Genomic DNA, 19,414 nt, shown 5'->3' with positions numbered 1-19,414 from the left:
AGTTTGTATGGAAATATTTTTTTTCTCAATCCCAAAAACACTGGATGTCTCGAGCTAGAGCAGCATAGTGATGAAAGCGAGCGATTCCTCAATCCCATGATTATGAGGAATCGGATTAACGAAATGGGAACTAAAATATTGAAACTTGCTTTTTCTTTTCTTGGCTTCATTAGATCGGATTTGCTCGAACGTGATCTTGATTGGTCCCAAATTTTTTTAAAATATCAAAATTTACTTTAGAATTATTTTTTATTAATAAAGTCTCATTCATTATTAACAACCAATCAAATGATACGAGTAACAGAGTTATACTTTTAAATTATCTAAATATTTTCGGCTTGTAACTCACATTCGTTACTCTTGATCAAATCATGACATCCAAAATCATAATATTGTACAATGGACATGCCAAAAAACAAAAGATAAATGCTATGGTGTCCAGAAGTTTAAGGACTTCGATTCTCTACAGTGGTCCATCCCTCTAGCAAAATCTCTGCATTACAATTTTCATAATCAAAAAGTTATAAAATATTATAATATTTTATTATTAATCAATAACACATTCATCTGTCGCCCTTTTTTCTTTTTTTTTTTCCGGTAAAAGCAAAGGCATAGGTGCCTTTCTTGGATTTACATGAGACCTATATCAACAAGGTTTTACAAAGGTTTAACATGAAAAATTAAAAAATTGTTTACTAAGTATAGCTCTATTGTGAAGGATGATAGACTTGAATTGAGTTAGCGTTCAAAACATAACCTATATCATGACCATATGAAAAATATTCCATATGTTTCAACTATTAGAAGTATTATGTATGCAGATTTGCACTAGACTTGACATTACATTTTGACAACCACGTCGTAATAGTTTCAAACAAAACTAGATTCTTCAAACAAGCATGCAATATAGGGAGTAAACCTAGGTCATCTCACAAGGACACAAATTCATTCTATTTCTAATTTTAAACATGCAATGGTGATTAATTTGGGATTTGTGATTTAACGATGAATTAAAAACGAAAGTAATTCGAATGAAAGCAGATCAAGACAATGAAAACGAATCTAAAAATAAATTTGAAAAACGAATTTGAATTTAAAATTTGAAAACAAATCTAAAAATAAATCTGAAAACAAATTTGAAAACAAGTCTAAAAAAATAAATCGGGAACCGAATTTGAATTTAAAATTTGAAAATAAATCTAAAAATAAATCTGAAAACGAAGTTGAATTTGAATTTTAAATTTGAAAACAAATCTAAAAAACAAATCTGGAATCAAATTTGAATTTAAAAATTGAAAAGAAATCTAAAAAAAAAATTGAGAACAAAAATTAAAAAATGAAAATTGAAAATAAAAATTAAAAACGAAAATTGAAACAAGAACAATTAAAACTAACACAAATTAAACTCATGAACCACAGAAGCAAACTAAAATTACTATACCGAATTTATCAAAAACTCAAATGCAATAGAAAACAATCGATCGATATTACATTCAAGAACAAAAATCAAATTCAATCAAATTATGCATTCACAAATCTTAATCAAGAATTGCGAGAAGGTAAAAAGACAAACTTAGAGTGTTCAATCGATCTAGCAATCTACGCTCGAGACGAGATGATTTACGACATCAAATAATTAAGAACACAACAGGATCCGAAGAGACGCAAGCGAATGGAATGAAACAAATTTACTCTAAAAAATGGAAAAGTATTTTTACAGAAAAATGAAATTATTAAAAGGATAAAAAGAAGGGTCCAAAATCAACCTTTTGACCCCTATATATACTGGTCTTAAATGAAAACGAAAATAAATGGGCCAAGGCCTCTACGAAAAATAAAATAAAGGCCCTAAGTAGAAACTCTAAATATAAAAGGTAAATTTTAAGTATGAACTTCAAAAATCAATAGAAAATAGCTCTAAACTCCAAACAGCATGATTCATATGTCCAAATTGAAGCTCAAAAAGTCAGGAATCCATTACAAAAAGAATCATCCAAAAAGGAGGTCAGAAAAAGTTATGACCGAAATAGTGGACAAAGGTCAGAATAAAAAAAAAATACGAAATATAAAGTAAAAATGACAAATATTCATGAAAACTCTAATTTAATACAAGAAATGCAAAAACATGCTAAATACAATAATTAAAGAGAGAAAAAAGTATTTTAGAAGATGTCGTAAGGCTATAAATGTGAGTATAAAATACAAATCATCAAATACCCCCACACTTAAGCTTTTGCACTCCCAAGCAAAAGAAAGGAAAAGACAACAAGACAAAACCAAACAAAGCAAAATTTTTCAATGGATCCTAAAGTGAGAGTGATGTGAGCAAGAAAGAAAATGAATTCATCAATCAAAGTATGAAAAAATAAAAAATAATCAAGAGTATGTCCTAACATAAAAGTAAAGAACTTCAATCTAACTAAATCATGGATCACAATTGGCAAAAATTCTCTCAAAGGTATGTGTATCACTCATTCTCTCAAGTGTATAGGTTAACATTTTTACTCAAAGCACATCATGAAAGTAAGCACAACCATAGGCTTAAAGAGTCTCTAATTTCCACTATTTGAAACACATGCATCAACAAATCAATAGGACTTTTAGGTAAGTAATGTGGCTAGGGAAAGGTGGGATAAAAAGAAAGTAGACAAGGGTAAGAAAGAACAGTAATGGAGAATGAGCTAAAAACAAGTAGAAAGATATCTAAAATTCAATACTAATTTTTTTTTTTTTTTTGTTTTTTTAAGCTACTATTCCAATGACTAACAATGCATCCAAATTTCCAAACAAAGCACAATATAACATAATACTCCCATACTTATTTTTAACCAACTCCTAAAATAATTCCAAAGCTCATCTAATCTCCAAGGTTAGGTGAATCATGGTTTTCCAAGTCACATGACTTGTAATGAGCTACAAAATCATCAAGAAAGGGTTAATAAGGCTCAAAGGGGTAAACAAGTGAAATAAATGCAAGGTGAGTAAATTTGGCTAAGTAGCTAAAATGTGAAAGAATGCCTAAATCATATCAACAGTGCATGTGAACAAATAATCTCAAAATGCGTCAAGTCAAGTTCTGGAGTACTTACAAACATGAGTGAATCACACAAGAAAGACAATAAGTTCAAATCTTACTAAGGTAATTATTCTACCAATCATTGATCCAAAATCTAATTATCATGAAAAATCAACTAAACTCAAATGTATGAAACAATTCTATCATGTTATGGAACTCTCAACTAAGAATGACAAATAAAAAGTTGTTCACACAAATAAAATCTAAAATCAAAGGAATCCAATGAAAAAAATGCTAAGGCATACTCTCCCCACACTTGAATCAAACATTGTCCGCAATGTGAGAAAAAGAAACAAAAAATGCAAAACATATGCAAGAAATCCAAGAAAAATAGAAAATGCAAAACATATGCAAGAAAAGGTAAAGGAAAGTATAAGGAAAAGAAACAAAAGTCAAAGAAAATAATGCCCCAAGTGCCTATGTAGACACATCCTCCATCAAAGTCGACTCCACTAAGGATAAATCAACTATGTTCTGAGCTGACTCCACTGGTTTGCTCTCCCAAAATAGTTTCAGCTGATGACCATTTACTTTAAAAGCCTTGCTGGTAGCTTCATCCTGAATCTCAACTGCACCATGGGAAAAAACATGAATAATCACAAAAGGTCCATCCCATCTAGATCGAAGCTTACATGCAATCAATTTTAACCGAAAGTTGAACAATAACACTTTCTCGCCTACAAAGAACTCTTTCCTCAGAATATGTGTGTCATGAAATCTCCTAACTTTCTCTTTATACAATCTAGAATTCTCATAGGCTTGCAAGCGTATCTCTTCAAGCTCCTGAAGTTGGAGCTTCCTTTCAATTCTAGCTTGCTCAAGTGTCAAGTTACAACTCTTTACAGCCCAATATGATCTATACTCAATTTCCACCGGAAGGTGGCATGCTTTACCAAACACCACTTGAAATGGAGACATACCTAATGGTGTCCGGTAAGCTGTCCTCTGAGCCCAGAGAGCATCATCCAGAAACTTACTCCAGTCCTTCCTGTTAGGGTGCACCAACTTCTACAACAGTTGCTTGACTGTTGAATACCTCAGCTTGCCCATTAGTTTGGGGATGATATGGTGTAGCAACTCTGTGTGTAACCCCATACTTTTGGAGCAATGCTGCTATGGTCATGTTACAGAAGTGACTTCCCTGATCACTGATGACAGTCTTAGGCACACTGAACCTACAAAATATATGAGTATAGAGAAAATTTGAAACAACTTTAGAATCGTTAGTTTTTGTGGCCTTTTCTTCCACCCATCTAGACACATAATCAACAGTAAGTAGGATGTAAGAATATCCAGCAAAAACAAGAAAAAGACCCATAAAATCAATGCCTTAAACATGAAAAAGTTCACAAAAAATAATGGGTTACAGAGGCATCTCATGCCTCCTAGTGATAGTCCCTCCTGCCTTCTGACATACCTCACGCTCTCAGAAAACCTAGCTGCATCCTTGAATATGGTGCGCTAATAAAATCTGTTGTCCAATACTCTCCTGGCTATCTTCTGCGGTCCAAAATGGCCTCCTACAGATGTGCCATGACAAAAATGCAGAATATCCTGAAACTCATGGTCAGGAACACACCGACGAATAACCTGGTTATTATAAAATTTTCACAGATATGGATCATCCCAAACATAATATTTAGCATTACTCTTAAGCTTATCAACCTGGGATCTAGATGCATCAGGAGGTACAATAACAGTAACCAAATAATTTACAATATCAGCAAACCAGGGTACAGATTCTATAGAATACAAAGCAAATAAATAATCATCAGGAAAACTGTCACAAATAAGTAAACGATCAATGGTCCCTTCAATACGACTTAGGTGATCAGCAACCTGATTCAACACATCACTCTTGTCTTTTATATCAATATTAAACTCCTGCAGAAGAAGCATCCATTTGATCAATCTGGGTTTAGCATATGGCTTCTTCAATAGGAATTTCAGTGCAACATGATCTGTAAAGACAGTTATTTTGGAGCCAAGCAAATGAGAACGGAATTTATCTAATGCAAATACAATAGCCAACAGCTCCTTCTCAGTGGCGGTATAATTTATCTGAGCTGCATCAAGAGTTCTAGAGGCATAAGAAATAACATGTGAAAATTTACCAACTCTCTGAGATAATACAGCTCCAAGTGCAAAGTCAGAGGTATCACACATCAACTCAAAGGAAAACTTCCAATCTAGTGGCTGCATGATATGTGTTGTAGTGAGTCTCCTCCTTAACTCCTCAAACGCCTCCTTACATGAATTAGTGAATAAAAACGGTACGTCTTTCTGCAAAAGATGAGACAGTGGCAGAGCAATCGTGTTGAAGTCTCTGATAAATCTCCTGTAAAAACCTGCATGTCTAAGGAAAGATCGCACCTCCCACACAGATGCGGGATAAGGCAGAGACGAAATAACATCAATTTTTGCTTTATCAACCTGTATTCCCCTCTCAGAAATAAGATGCCCTAAAACTACACCTTCTCTTACCATAAAGTGACATTTCTCATAATTAAGCACAACGTTAGTTTCAACACATCTTTCCAAAACTCTGGTCAAGCTATGCAAACATGAATTAAATGAGGAACCGTAAACAGTAAAATTATCCATAAACACCTCCATGCAATTTTCAATAAAATCAAAGAATACACTCAACATACACCTCTAAAAAGTAGCAGGTGCATTGCATAGGCCGAATGACATCCTTTTATAAGCAAAAGTGCTAAAAGGACAAGTGAAAGTGGTCTTGTGTTGCTCCTTAGGAGCAATATGAATCTGCATGTAACCAGAAAAACCATCTAGGAAGCAATAATGGGATTTATATGCTAACCTTTCTATGACCTGATCAATGAATGAGAGAAGGAAGTGGTCCTTTCTAGTAGCCTGGTTAAGTCGCCTATAATCAATACATACTCTCCATTGGTCTAGACTCATCCTCCAAGTGAATCATGTGCATACATATAGCTGGACTGATTCCAAGAATGTCAGTCAAGGTCCAACCAATGGCCTTCCTGTGCACCTTTAGGACATGCAACAGCTTCTCCTCCTGGTCTTCCAGAAGGCTGTTGGAAATAATCAGTGGGAACCTCTGCTCTGCCTCCAGATAGGCATATTTAAGATGGTTTGGCAAAGGACTTAACTCTAATGAGGGCGACTGCTGAACAAATGATAATGGAGGTTGTGGGGCAGCAGCAATCATGGATATAACAGAATCTGAACCTGCACCTGTAATGGAAGGTAAAACAACAAAAGATATGGCAATATCAATCTCAGCACAAATGGAACATATGTCACTATCACAGGTGCAGCTTGGTAAAGCATCAAAGTCTAAATTTGAAAACTGAGAAAAATCAAAGTCTGAATCCAAATCTACACTGACATCTACAACAACATTAGAACCTATAACATCAATATCAACTATAAAAATAGAATGGTCAGAAATCATAGAATGACTCTCAGCTGGATGTCTCATGGCATCAAAAATATTGAAGTGAAATGTGTCATCTCCAAACTTCATAGACAATGTGCCTGTATGAACATCAATCTTGGTCCTCGCAGTCATTAAAATGGCTTTGTCAGAATCAATGTAGAATTCTCATCCTTCATATCAAGAATATATAAGTCAGCTAAAAAAATTAACTGGTTGACTTTTACCAACACATCTTCAAGCACTCTCAAAGACTAAGCTGTGCTACAGTTTGCTAATTGAATAATCACATTGGTTGGCTTCAAGTCTCCCAAATGTAGCATTTTATACACTGCTGATGGCATGACATTAATGGAAGCTCACAAGCCTAGCAAGGCATTAGTAAAGGTTGATTCTCCAATAGTGCAGGGTATGGAGAATGTGCCTGGATCATCACATTTTTTAAGAAGACTGGACTGAGACAGGGATAAGACTGTTTGGACTGCTCTCTTCTTCAAATTCCTCTTATATGTACATAACTCCTTCAAAAATTTCGCATACCTAGGAATCTGTTTAATAACATCCAACAGTGGTATATTTATCTTCACCTTTTTGAAAGTATCCAACAACTCTTGATCGGACTCTACTCTCTTTGATGTAGAAGCTCTGGATGAAAATGGAAGAAGGATCTGTTGCTGCTGCTGTACAGACTTCTCTGTGACATCTACACTAGACTGAGTTGGTTTGGCCTGCACCGGGCTATTATCCAGCTCTTTGCCGCTTCTCAAAGTGATAGCACTGACATTACCTTTAGGATTCACTACAGGTTAAGAAGGTAACGCTCCAGACCCTTGTTGCTGTAGATTGTTCATTGAGGTAGCTAATTGACCAATCTGGGTCTACAAATCCTGTATAGTGGCTGAAACATTTTACTGGAACTGCAGACTTTGTGTAGCCATTTGGTTCATCAGTTCTTCCAGAGAAGGGCTATAATTAGGTAGCTGCAGAGGTGGCTATTGTGGAGCTTGCTGTCTAAGAATAGGAGGAGTATATTTCAGCTGTGGCTATGCTGGCTGTGGTGGTTATGCTAGTTGGTGGACTGGATGCTGCACAAGCTGTGGCTGTTGGTAATTATACCTATGCTGATGTTGTGTCTGGACCATGTCGCACGTTAGGATGATTCCTCCACTTAGATTATATGTAGGTGCAAATGGATTATACTGCTGCTGCTGGTACAGAGGATGTATACCTGCCACTAGAATGGAAACAGGCCAGGTCAGGCCAAACTTTACTCTAAACATGCCTGACTTGTAACATAATTATTAGGCTTGAGCTTGACCTGTTACCTATTAAAGGCTTTATTTTAGGCCTGACCTGGCCTGTTTAAGTGGCCTGACCTGACCTGAAGCCTGTTAACAAAGTCTGTTACAAAAAAAAAAAATTAATATTAATAAAAATATAAATATTTTATTATCAAATTAGTTTATATATTTTTTTAATTTCTATCTATGTTATTAATAATTATTAAATAATTATAATAATATTTATATAATTTTATAAATAATTTTTAAAATATTATTTAAGTATTAATTATAAATATTTTATATTAATAAAATTTATATTTATATTTTTCTTGATTTATTTTTAAAAATTATATAAATACTAAATATTTTAGTTTTATTTTAAAACATATTTTGTTTGTTTAAAGACATTTTATATTCAACAAATAAAATTATAGTAAACATATAAAATTGATAAAAAAAATAACATTCACGCAATTTGTTGAATCAATTAAAAGAAAATTATTATGTTTTAAAAATTAAATAAATTTAAACTTAATGCAATATATATATATATATATATAATGACAATAATAATAACTATTAAATTAAAAAAATAATTACAAAATATTTAATTTTATTTGTTTCATTAATTTGTTATTTTAAATTAACAAATGAATATATAAAATTAACTATATTATAATATTAATGTAATATAGAAAATATTACTGATACAATAAATTAAAACATATACTTATATATTACATATAAATTGATAAATTAACTAATAATTTAATTAAAATACGTGCAAGTTACAAAAATATATATTATTAAATAATTTATTTATAATTATATTATTTGTTATATAGTTTGATTATATATACATATATATATATATATATATATATATTAATATATATTATAATAAATTTTTTATTTTATTTTCTTATTATTTTTTATAAATTTTTCCTTTTGAATAAAATATAATTTATATTTAAACAATTTTTATTTATTATAAATATAAAAAATTATAACATACTATATTAATATAATAATTGAATATTAATAATAATAAAATTAAAAATATGAAAAATTTATTAAAAAAATATTAATGTTTTATTTTTAAATTTTAATTCGTTTATTCTTTTTCAGCTTGTTTAAATATAACAAATATAAAATTTATGATTAAATAAATTTAGTTTTTAAACACGTGTAATCGTGTATAAATATTTTTAGTTTCAAATATAATATAATTTTTATTTATTATAAATAAAAAATTATAACATAATATATTAATATAAAAATTAAATATTAATACTAATAAAATTAAAAATATAAAAAATAAATAAATATAATATTATTTAATTTTTAAATATTAGTTTCTTTAATTTTGATTGCATTCTAATCTTATTCGAAGACGTTGCTGCTCTTCAACTTGTTCAAACAAATATAACAATTTATCTTATATTTATATTTAAAGTGATTATAGATAATAATAAAACAAGAAAAAAAAATAAGTGCGACAGCAGTTTTGGCTCAGAGGTATATAGTTATGCTAGATTTGTAATTTGTTGTGATGTAGTTAATACAATCAATGAAATTTTTTATTATAAATTTTATACCAATAAAATTGCTTAAGAAAAGATAAAAAAATTAAATAAAATTTGTATAATATTAAAAATTTATAATAATTATTGTTATTGAATAATATTAATAAAAATATAATTATTTTATTATCAAATTAGTTTACATATATTCAAATTTTTATTTGTGTTATTGATAATTATTAAATAATTGTAATAATTTTTATATAATTTTATAAATAATTTTTAAAATATTATTTGAACATTAATTATAAATATTTTTATATTATAAAATATTTTTATTTTTATTTTCCTCAATTTAATTTTATAAAATTACTAAATTATTACATATTTTAATTATTTTTTATGATAATTATATTTGATTTGTATAAAGACATCTTATATTCAATATATAAAATCACAGTAAACATATAAAATTGATAACAAAAAATAACACTTACAAAATTTATTGAATCAGCTAAAAAAATTATTATATTTTAAAAAGTAAATAAATATCGTTATTATAAAAATTGTAGATAAAAAATATTTATATTATAAAATTCATAGATGCAGAAAAATAACATATGAGCATAGGAAGAATTATTAAAATTTATATTAAAATTAAAATAACTTATATTTCTAAATTTTTATCTTAATTAAAAAATATGTGATAAAACTTAATATAAAATAACAACAATAATAAGTATTAAATTAAAAAAATAATTACAAAACATTAATTTTATTTGTTTCATTAATTTAATATTTTAAATTGACAAATAAACGTAAAATTAACTACACTATAACATTAATGTAATATAAAAAATATTACTGATACAATAAATTAAAACATATATTTATATATTATATATAAATTAATAAATTAACTAATAATTTAATTAAAACACGTACAAGTTACAAAAATATATATTATTATATAATTTATTTATAATTATATTATTTGCTACATAATCTAATTATATATATATATATATATATATATATTAATATATATTATAATAAGTTTTTTATTTTGTTTTGTTATCATTTTTTTTATAAATTTTTACTTTCAAATAAAATATAATTCAGATTTAAACAATTTCTACATATTATAAATAAAAAGAATTATAACTTAATACATAAATATAATAATTAAATAATTAAATTAATAATAATAAAATTAAGAGTATAAAAAATATGTTAATATAATTTTATTATTTTATTTTTAAATTTTATTTCGTTTAATTTTAATTACGTCTTATTTTTGTTCAAAGACTTAACTATTCTTTAAATTATTTAAATATAATAAATATAATAATTTATTATTAAATAAATTTATTATTTAAAAATGTAATGATGTATAAATATTTTTAATTTTTAATAGAATATAATTTCTATTTATTATAATTATAAATAAATAAAATTATAACATAATATATTAATTTAATAATAGCAGAATTAAGAATATAAAAAATATATTATTAAATAACTATTATTTAAATATATTTTGACAGCTTTATTTTTAAATTATATATATATATATATATATATATATATTATACAGGCCGACCTATTAGGCTTAACAGGCTTTATAAACAGATCAGGCCTGGCTTATTCTTAAACAGACCTTAAAAAAAGCCTAAGCCTGATTTGTTTATTAAAAAGGTCAGGCCACAGGCCCCTGTCAGGCAGCTTGGCCTGCTACCACATGGGACAGTGCACTGGATGTCTCTTGCAGCTGAGGACAAGCATTTGTGTAATGATCACCTGAACATATACCACATGTCTATGACATCTGTGGCACTGCCTGTCCCATTGCTAGTTTCCTCACCAATGAAGTTAACTTCGTAAGCTTATTTTTCAACCTCTGATTATCGACCGCAACCACAGTGGTAGTTGTTGTTTCATGCACAAATCTGGTCACACTCCTAGAACTGAACTGCTGTGAGTTCTCTGTCATATTGGAAATCAAATACCTTGCAGCTGCAGGGGTCTTGTCCATCAAAGCTCCTCCACTAGTCGCATCAATCATGCTCCTTTCCATAGGAAGTAAACCTTCATAAAAATACTGGATCAATAGTTGCTCATTGATTTGGTGATTTGGACAGGTTGCACAAAGTCTGTTAAACCTCTCCCAATACTCATACAAAGTCTCTCCTTGCAGTTACCTGATCTCACTTATTTCTTTTCTGATTGTTGCAGTTCTGGAGGTAGAGAAGAACTTCTCTAAGAATTTCCTCTTCATGTCATTTCAAGTAGTGATTGGTGTTGGCTGCAAGTAAAGCCAGTCCTTGGCCACGTCACATAGTAAGAATGGAAATGCCTTCATCTTCACAAAGTCTTCAGGCACGTCTATTAGCCGCATGGTAGAGCAAACTATATGGAACTCCATCAAGTGTTTGTGCAGATCCTCTCTTGCTAGTCTGTGAAATTTGGGCAGCAAATGTATCAAACCAGACTTCAATTCATAGGTGGTTGCGTCTTCTTGTAACTGAGGCACTTGGATGCAAAGTGGTTGGTGGCCAACATCAGGGGCAGCCAGCTCCTTCAAGGTTCTCTCTTGGTGATTGTTTGCAGCCATCTCTGTCTTGTACTGCACTCTCTTTGTGATTGTTGTAATCTCTGAAGCGTTGACCGTGCCCTCTCAATCTCAGGATCTAATGGATACAATGTACCTGGTCTAGACCTGGTCATGCACGGTTAGAATCACCAAAAACATCCTGCACTTAATAAACACTCACAAAGTGAACAGTGTTAGTTTACAAAGCAAGTACTGTAAAATATATGAGATATGGATGAATTAAGACCTTGATAAATCTCTTTTTGGTATAATAAAACACCACAAAAATTTTTAAATCTTTTTGAAATGCACAACTATGTAAACTGGATGCCTAAAAGAAGGAAAAATAGATAAATAAATAGCAGAAAATAAAAAAATTTCAGAAAGCAAGCAATTTTTGAAAATCTGGGCAATGACAACCAACATAGCGGGTTGCAATGAATAGAAAATTTTTCTACCCCAAATGCATATGCAATAATGTCAATTATGAGTTTCCTAGCCAAAGTTATGCCCATTTTAAGTTTTCAAAATTTTCTCTTTGCCACTCACTTGTATATTTTTTTTTCTACTACTCTTTTTGCAAATCCGACAACTCTACTATCCAAAAGACACTACAAGAAATGTGGACACAAAAATTTAACTCAAAATTTAATCTCTAACTATTTTATTTGATTTTTCTAAAATCGGGTGAATAGTAAGTGAATAGTAACCTACATTGGCGACGTAAAATTCAATCTCTAACTATTAGAAGTATTATGTATGCAGGTTTGCACTAGACTTGACATTGCATTTTGACAACTGCGTCGTAGTGGTTTCAAACAAAACTAGATTCCTCAAACAAGCATGCAATATAGGGAGTAAACCTAGGTCATCTCATAAGGACACAAATTCATTCTATTTCTAATTTTAAACATGCAACGATGATTAATTTAGAGGTTTGTGATTTAACGATGAATTAAAAACGAAAGTAATTCGAATGAAAGCAGATCAAGACAATGAAAACAAATCTAAAAATAAATTTGAAAAACAAATTTGAATTTAAAATTTGAAAACAAATCAAAAAATAAATATGAAAACGAATTTGAATTTAAAATTTGAAAATAAATCTAAAAAAATAAATCTGGAACCGAATTTGAATTTAAAATTTAAAATTTAAAATTTAAAAAGAAATCTAAAAAAATAATTGAGAACAAAAATTGAAAAACGAAAATTGAAAATGAAAATAAAAAATGAAAATTGAAACAAGAAGAATTAAAACTAACACGAATTAAATCCACGAATCACAAACGCAAACTAGGATTACTATACCGAATTTATCCAAAACTCAAATGCAATAGAAAACAATCGATCGATATTACATTCAAGAACAAAAGCCAAATTCAATCAAATTATGCATTCACGAATCTTAATCAAGAATTGCGAGAAGGTAAAAAGATAAACTTAGAGCGCTCAATCGATCTAGCAATCCATGCTCGAGACGAAATAATTTGTGACACCAAATAATTAAGAACACAGCAGGATCCAAAGAGACGCAAGCGAATGGAACAAAACAAATTTACTCTCAAAAATGGGAAAGTGTCTTTACAGAAAAATGAAATTATTAAAAGTATAAGAAGAAGGGTCCAAAATCAACCTTTTGACCCCTATATATACTGGTCTTAAATGAAAATGAAAATAAATAGGTCAAGGCCTCTGCGAAAAATAAAATAAAGGCCCTAAGTGGAAACCTTAAATATAAAAGGTAAATTTTAAGTTTGAACTTCAAAAATTAATAGAAAATAGCTCCGAACTTCAAACAACATGATCCATATGTCCAAATTGAAACCCAAAAAGTCAGGAATACATTGCAAAAAGAATCATCCAAAAGGAGGTCTGCAAAAAATGTTATGACCGAAATAGTGGACAAAGGTCAAAATAGAAAAAAAAATACAAAATATAAAGTAAAGATGACAAGTATTCATGAAAACTCTAATTTAATGCAAGAAATGCAAAAATATGCTAAATACAATAATTAAAGTGAGAAAAGGTATTTTGGAAGATGCCATAAGGCTATAAATGTGAGTATAAAATACGAATCATCACATTTGTTGTTGGAATTTTGGGAAAATATCATAGTAATGTAGGAGTTGACTATTGAAAAGTTGTAAAGAAGGTAATTAGATATCTTCAAGAGACAAAAGATTACATGCTTATGTACAGACGAACTAATGAGTTGGAGATGATAGGTTATTCTGATTCAGACTTCACTGGCTACATTGATACTAAGAAATCTACATATAGTTACATTTTTATGCTAGCTTGTGGAGCTGTATCTTGGAGCAGTGTGAAGCATACTTTGACTGCTACTTCCACTATGAAGGCTGAGTTTTTTTCTTATTTTGAGGCTATCTCACATGGTGTATGGTTGAAGAGTTTTATATTTGGGCCTAGAATTGTGAACTCTATTTCTAGGTCATTAAAGTTATATTGTGGCAACTCAGTTGCAGTATTTATAGCTAATAATAACAAAAGTCAAAGTAAACACATTAACATTAAATATTTAGTCATAAGAAAACGTGTTAAGGGAAAGAAAGTGGTCATTGAGCATATTAACACTAAGTTGATGATTGCGATCCTTTGACTAAAGGCATACCAACAAAGAATTTTAAGGTTCATGTAGTATGTATGAGACTTGATTCCATGATGTGACGATCATTATAGGTATTTTTATTATTTTGATAAAACTCTTATTCAGTTTTGATGTTTATTCATATATTTTGTGCATATATTTGTTTATTTACTTTGAGAAATCTCATGTAGTTTTGACCTTGAGTAAACATGTAGTTTATTCATTAAGTTAAAAACTAGTGTTGAGAGACTTGATATATTGCAATACCTGGGAGATAATACTCACCATTAGAGGGATTGTCACCATGATTCATACATTTAGTTTCTTATTATGGTTGATGATAAGATTGTCCATGTTTTGTTTTTGTACACGAAGGTTTTGATTTTTTGTTGATTTTTTGGAATTCCATTAACGTCTCCACATTTTGAGCTCTATGATAGATAGAGCCCTATAAATATTACATATGCTCATTTGTTTTGGATCATTAAATTTGCTCCTTTATTCAGAAAACAACATCATGTTTTGAGTGAGTGAGAGTTTAGAAACCAAAACTGTGTTTGGTGTGGGCATCATTTACAATGGCTAGAGATTAGTATATTGATTTAATTTCGCTTCCAAATTTTTATTTCCTCTAAAGCACGTGAATAAAAAAGGAAAATATATGATGATGTAGTTCAAAAACACATTCCTTTTGGTCTCTTTCGCTGATTTTCTCTTCTCGCTGGATTGAAAGATGAATAAGTATGCAGAAGTTAATATTGAATCAAAAGAAAAATTGATGAATCGCTTAATGTGCTTACGAACTCAACCCTTGTATCGCATTGATCTTGATATACCGTGTACTCATTCAACTTGCATAAAATCATGTCACTTTAACTTAGAGAGTGGAGACAATGATAATAACATAAATCATGTTGATTATGGATTTTATAAGTGATTCTATATATTCTAAAATTGTTGATGAAATGCAATTACAATGTTTATCTTACTTATATTATAGAAAACACCACTTAATGATAACCATGTTGACGTTGAACTTTAAGTTTTAGTCTCAACTTTGAACATTGACCATGACGAAGAAGAACTAAGACACAACAAGCAATGTGTTTATTTAAGTTTTCAAAATATGAGGAATTTTTTTGCAACTTTTATATTTTAATAAAATGAAAAATTGAGATAATAAACGTGGGTCCCTATATCACAGGCAACGATGTTACTTGAAACTATTGAACACTAGAATTCAACAACAAAAAAAACTAGTACATGAGTTTTCATAGTTATTTATAAGACTTTTAATAAGTCCATATTTTCATATATTTTATGACTTATATTTATATATTTTGAGCCTATTTTGTGGGTGTTTCACATTAATTTTATTATTAATTTTCACAGTTAAGCATGAAAAAACTACTAGTGCATTTCGAGAATATTTTGAGCATAAATCAAACAATTATTGCTGACCCTGCAAGAGAGCACAACTGTGCTTTGTTATTTAGCATGACTATGCTAGATGATGATGTATGGCTGTGTTGAACAGATTTGTGTTCAAAATTTAAATTTAAATTTTAAACTTTGTGAGATTTTTTTTTTATCTAGATTCAGATTTGAAATCTAAAACAAAGATGTCAATTGAGATTCTGCCAGTGGACAAAATCGATTTCTATTCAAAAAGGTAAAGCTCAGCCACTAAAGATCGAGTGACGATCGAAGAACTCAATTCACATCTTATATAGAGAGGCCTTATGCTCCTGAAAGGGGACACCTTCTACTCACCATCTTCTTCCTCTAAGTTCTGACTTAATCAACTATTGAGAGTTATTGAAGATCATTGGCAAAGACAACGAGTGTCCCTTCGGAGTCTGAGTAAGTGATTGAGCGCTCCTTTGAGAACAATAACTACTTCCATATTTTTTCCTTTTGAGCCTTTTCAGTTCGAATTCTCCTTTGTATTTATGAATTTGTTTATCATGCTTTTCATTGTTTGTTTTGTTATGGATAGATAAATCCATAGCTACGGCTATGACAGATCCTATTACATACTCTATGTGATTTTTATGTTTAATAACAATATTGGTTTCTTTTTAATGTTTGGCTTCAAATCCCAATAGGCCTTGTGCTCTAGTTCAACAGATAAGTGACAAGCTCTTCAAAAAATTAAATGATAAAGAGACATGTCAATAAGAGTTTTAAAAGCAGTGCGATATGCCTAAAATGCATCATCCAATTTTAACGATCAATCTTTTCTAAAACTATTAACTATGCGCTCTAAAATCTTTTTCAACTCTCTATTAAATATCTCAACTTGTTCACTAGTTTGAGGGTGGTAGGGAGTAGCAACCTTGTGGATGACACCATATTTTGCTAAAAGATTATCAAAAAGTTTATTGCAAAAATGAGTACCCCCATCACTGATAATTGCTCTAGGGATTCTAAACTAAGTAAAAATATTTTTCTTAAGAAATTTAGTAACCACTCTAGCATTATTAGTGGGTAACGCCACCACTTCCACCCACCTAGAGACATAATCCACAACAACCAATATATATTCATTATTAAAAGACTTAAGAAATAGTCTCAAAAAATCAATACCCCAAACATCTTGTCGAAGACCAAAACTGATTCATCCAAAGTTCTACTAGCGTAATAAATGGCTTGAAAAATCTTGCCCTTCCTCTAGCCCAAAACTGCTCTAATAGTTGTATCACTAACATCACACATAAGCTCAAAAGGTAAAGATCAGTTAGGAGAAATAACCACAGGAGCATCAATTAACTTACTTTTTAAGGCATTAAAAGTATATAAGTAAGCATCATCAAATTTAAATTCTATACCCTTAGCCAGTAAATTGGAAAGAGACTTTGCTATTTTTGAACAATATTTTATTCTCTTATAAAATCTTGCATGTCCCAAAAAGGTCCTAACAGATTTAACACATGTTGGGGAGGGAAAAGTTTAGCGATAACCTCTACCTTAGTAGGGTCTACCTCTATACTCTACTAGAAACTTTGTGCCCCAAAACAATGTACTCATCAACCATGAACTAACATTTTTTTCAATCTAGAACTAAATTTGCCTTTTTACATCTTTGTAAAACTAAATCAAAGCTATGTAAACAATGATCAAAAGTGTCACCATAAACAGAAAAATCATCCATAAAAATCTCAATACAATTTTCTAATAAATTAGAGAATAAGGCCATCATGCATCTTTGAAATATAGCGAAAATGTTATATAAACCAAACGGCATCAATTATAAGCAAGAGTGTCATAAGGGCATGTAAAAGTAGTTTTCTCTTAGTCTTCTAATGCTATAGGTATTTGCATATAATCCGAATAACCATCCAAACAACAATAAAACTCATGCCCAACTAATTTCTATAATATTTAATCAACAAAGGAAAAGGGAAGTGGTCTTTCTGTGTGGCCTCATTGAGCTTCCAATAGTCTATACACATACGCCACCTGGTTACCTTCCTTACATCAATATGTTCTTGTTGCTCATTCTCCATAATTGTGGTTCCTCCTTTCTTTGGTACAATCTACACAGGGCTCACCCAAGATCTATTAGAAATAGGAAAATAATACTAGCATCTAATAACTTTATTATCTCTTTTTTTATCACTTCCTTTAGACTGAGGATTAAGCCTATTTGAGGTTGAACCTTGGGTTTGAATTCCTTTTCCAAGTAAATCTGATGGGTGCATATGGAAGGGTTAAGACCATTGATGTCAAGAATACTCTACTGAAAGGGTTCCTTGTTTTCCCTCAAGACCTATCAATTTAGAAAAAAATATTATAGGAAGAGAAAAAGAAGGAGATAGAAAAGTATATTTAAGATTAGAGGGGAAGGGGTTTGAGCTCAAATTCTAGAAGTTCTTTAATGGATGATTTAGGAATTTAAGTATCACATGCTCCCATGCTTTCAAAATGCCTAGGTGCTAACCACCATCCTAGGTTTCTGCTCTCTAAGACTAAGATCTCACATATCACTTCCTCTATTTCTAGTAGAGCATTTCTCCTAAGTATGAAGATTTTTTTCTAGAATATCATTCCTCAACCTATCTATTAACTGCACAGAGTCTAAAGAGAAAGAAGCATCACTCACATAATTAAAATTACAAGAGTCAAAACTAAAGGGATGTTTAAGATAATCAAAAACTTTAAAAACAACTTTCTCATCGTTTAATCTCAACGTGAGCTTCCCTTACTGGACGTCTATGATAGTTTTTCCTGTGGTTAAGAATGGTCTCCCCAAGATAATAGGGAACTCATTATCCTACTCCATGTCCAATACAATAAAATCTACATAAAAGATGAACTTGTCGACCTTTACCAAGACATTTTTTACTATGCTCCTTAGGTAAGTGATAGATCGATCTGCTAACTGCAAAGAAACAAAGGTAGATTTAAATTTTTGCATACTCCAAACTTCAAAAAATAGAGAGAGACAATAGATTTATACTAGCTCCTAAATCACAGAAGACTTTATCAAAATGAGAGCTACCTATAGTACAAGGAATAGTAAAACTCCTAGGGTCTTTAAGCTTCAAGAGTAGTTTTTCCAAAAGGATTGTGGAACATTCTTCATTGAGCCCTATAGTTTTAAATTCCTCTATCCTCCTCTTGTTACTCAATATCTCTGTGAGGAACTTAGCGTATTTGGGCATTTGAGATATAGCCTCCACAAATGGTATGTTAATGTATAACTTTTTCAAGATTTCAAAGAATTTATTGAACTGTGAGTCTCTCTACTTGCTCCTTAGCCTCTACAAAAAAGTGATTTGAGGTTCTTGAGGTTTGGGTGTCGCAAATAGCTCTTCTTCTTTTTTTCTCGTTCAATTTATGCGATGTCAGCACAACCATGCATATGAGTGAGCATGGATGTGCTTATGAACTGGGTGTGCATATCA

At 30.4% G+C, this 19,414-nt stretch overlaps 1 protein-coding gene across 1 annotated transcript; it reads right to left on the bottom strand.

Moving 5' to 3' along the window:
* Positions 1-3,493: 3,493 nt before the first annotated feature.
* LOC113871604 lies at positions 3,494-5,563 on the bottom strand. The gene is made up of 4 exons (XM_027508701.1): positions 4,726-5,563; positions 4,113-4,405; positions 3,709-4,021; positions 3,494-3,645 (listed from the first exon to the last, which is right to left on the bottom strand). Exons 1-4 carry the CDS (start codon positions 5,561-5,563, stop codon positions 3,494-3,496), a joined length of 1,596 nt encoding a protein of 531 aa, XP_027364502.1.
* Positions 5,564-19,414: the final 13,851 nt, after the last annotated feature.

The sequence above is a fragment of the Abrus precatorius genome, unplaced genomic scaffold (genome assembly GCF_003935025.1).
Source record: "Abrus precatorius isolate BTA unplaced genomic scaffold, Abrus_2018 Scaffold7, whole genome shotgun sequence".
Lineage (NCBI taxonomy): Eukaryota > Viridiplantae > Streptophyta > Magnoliopsida > Fabales > Fabaceae > Abrus > Abrus precatorius.
Note: the sequence above shows the minus strand (reverse complement) of the source record. Positions and strands in the feature narration are given on the sequence as shown.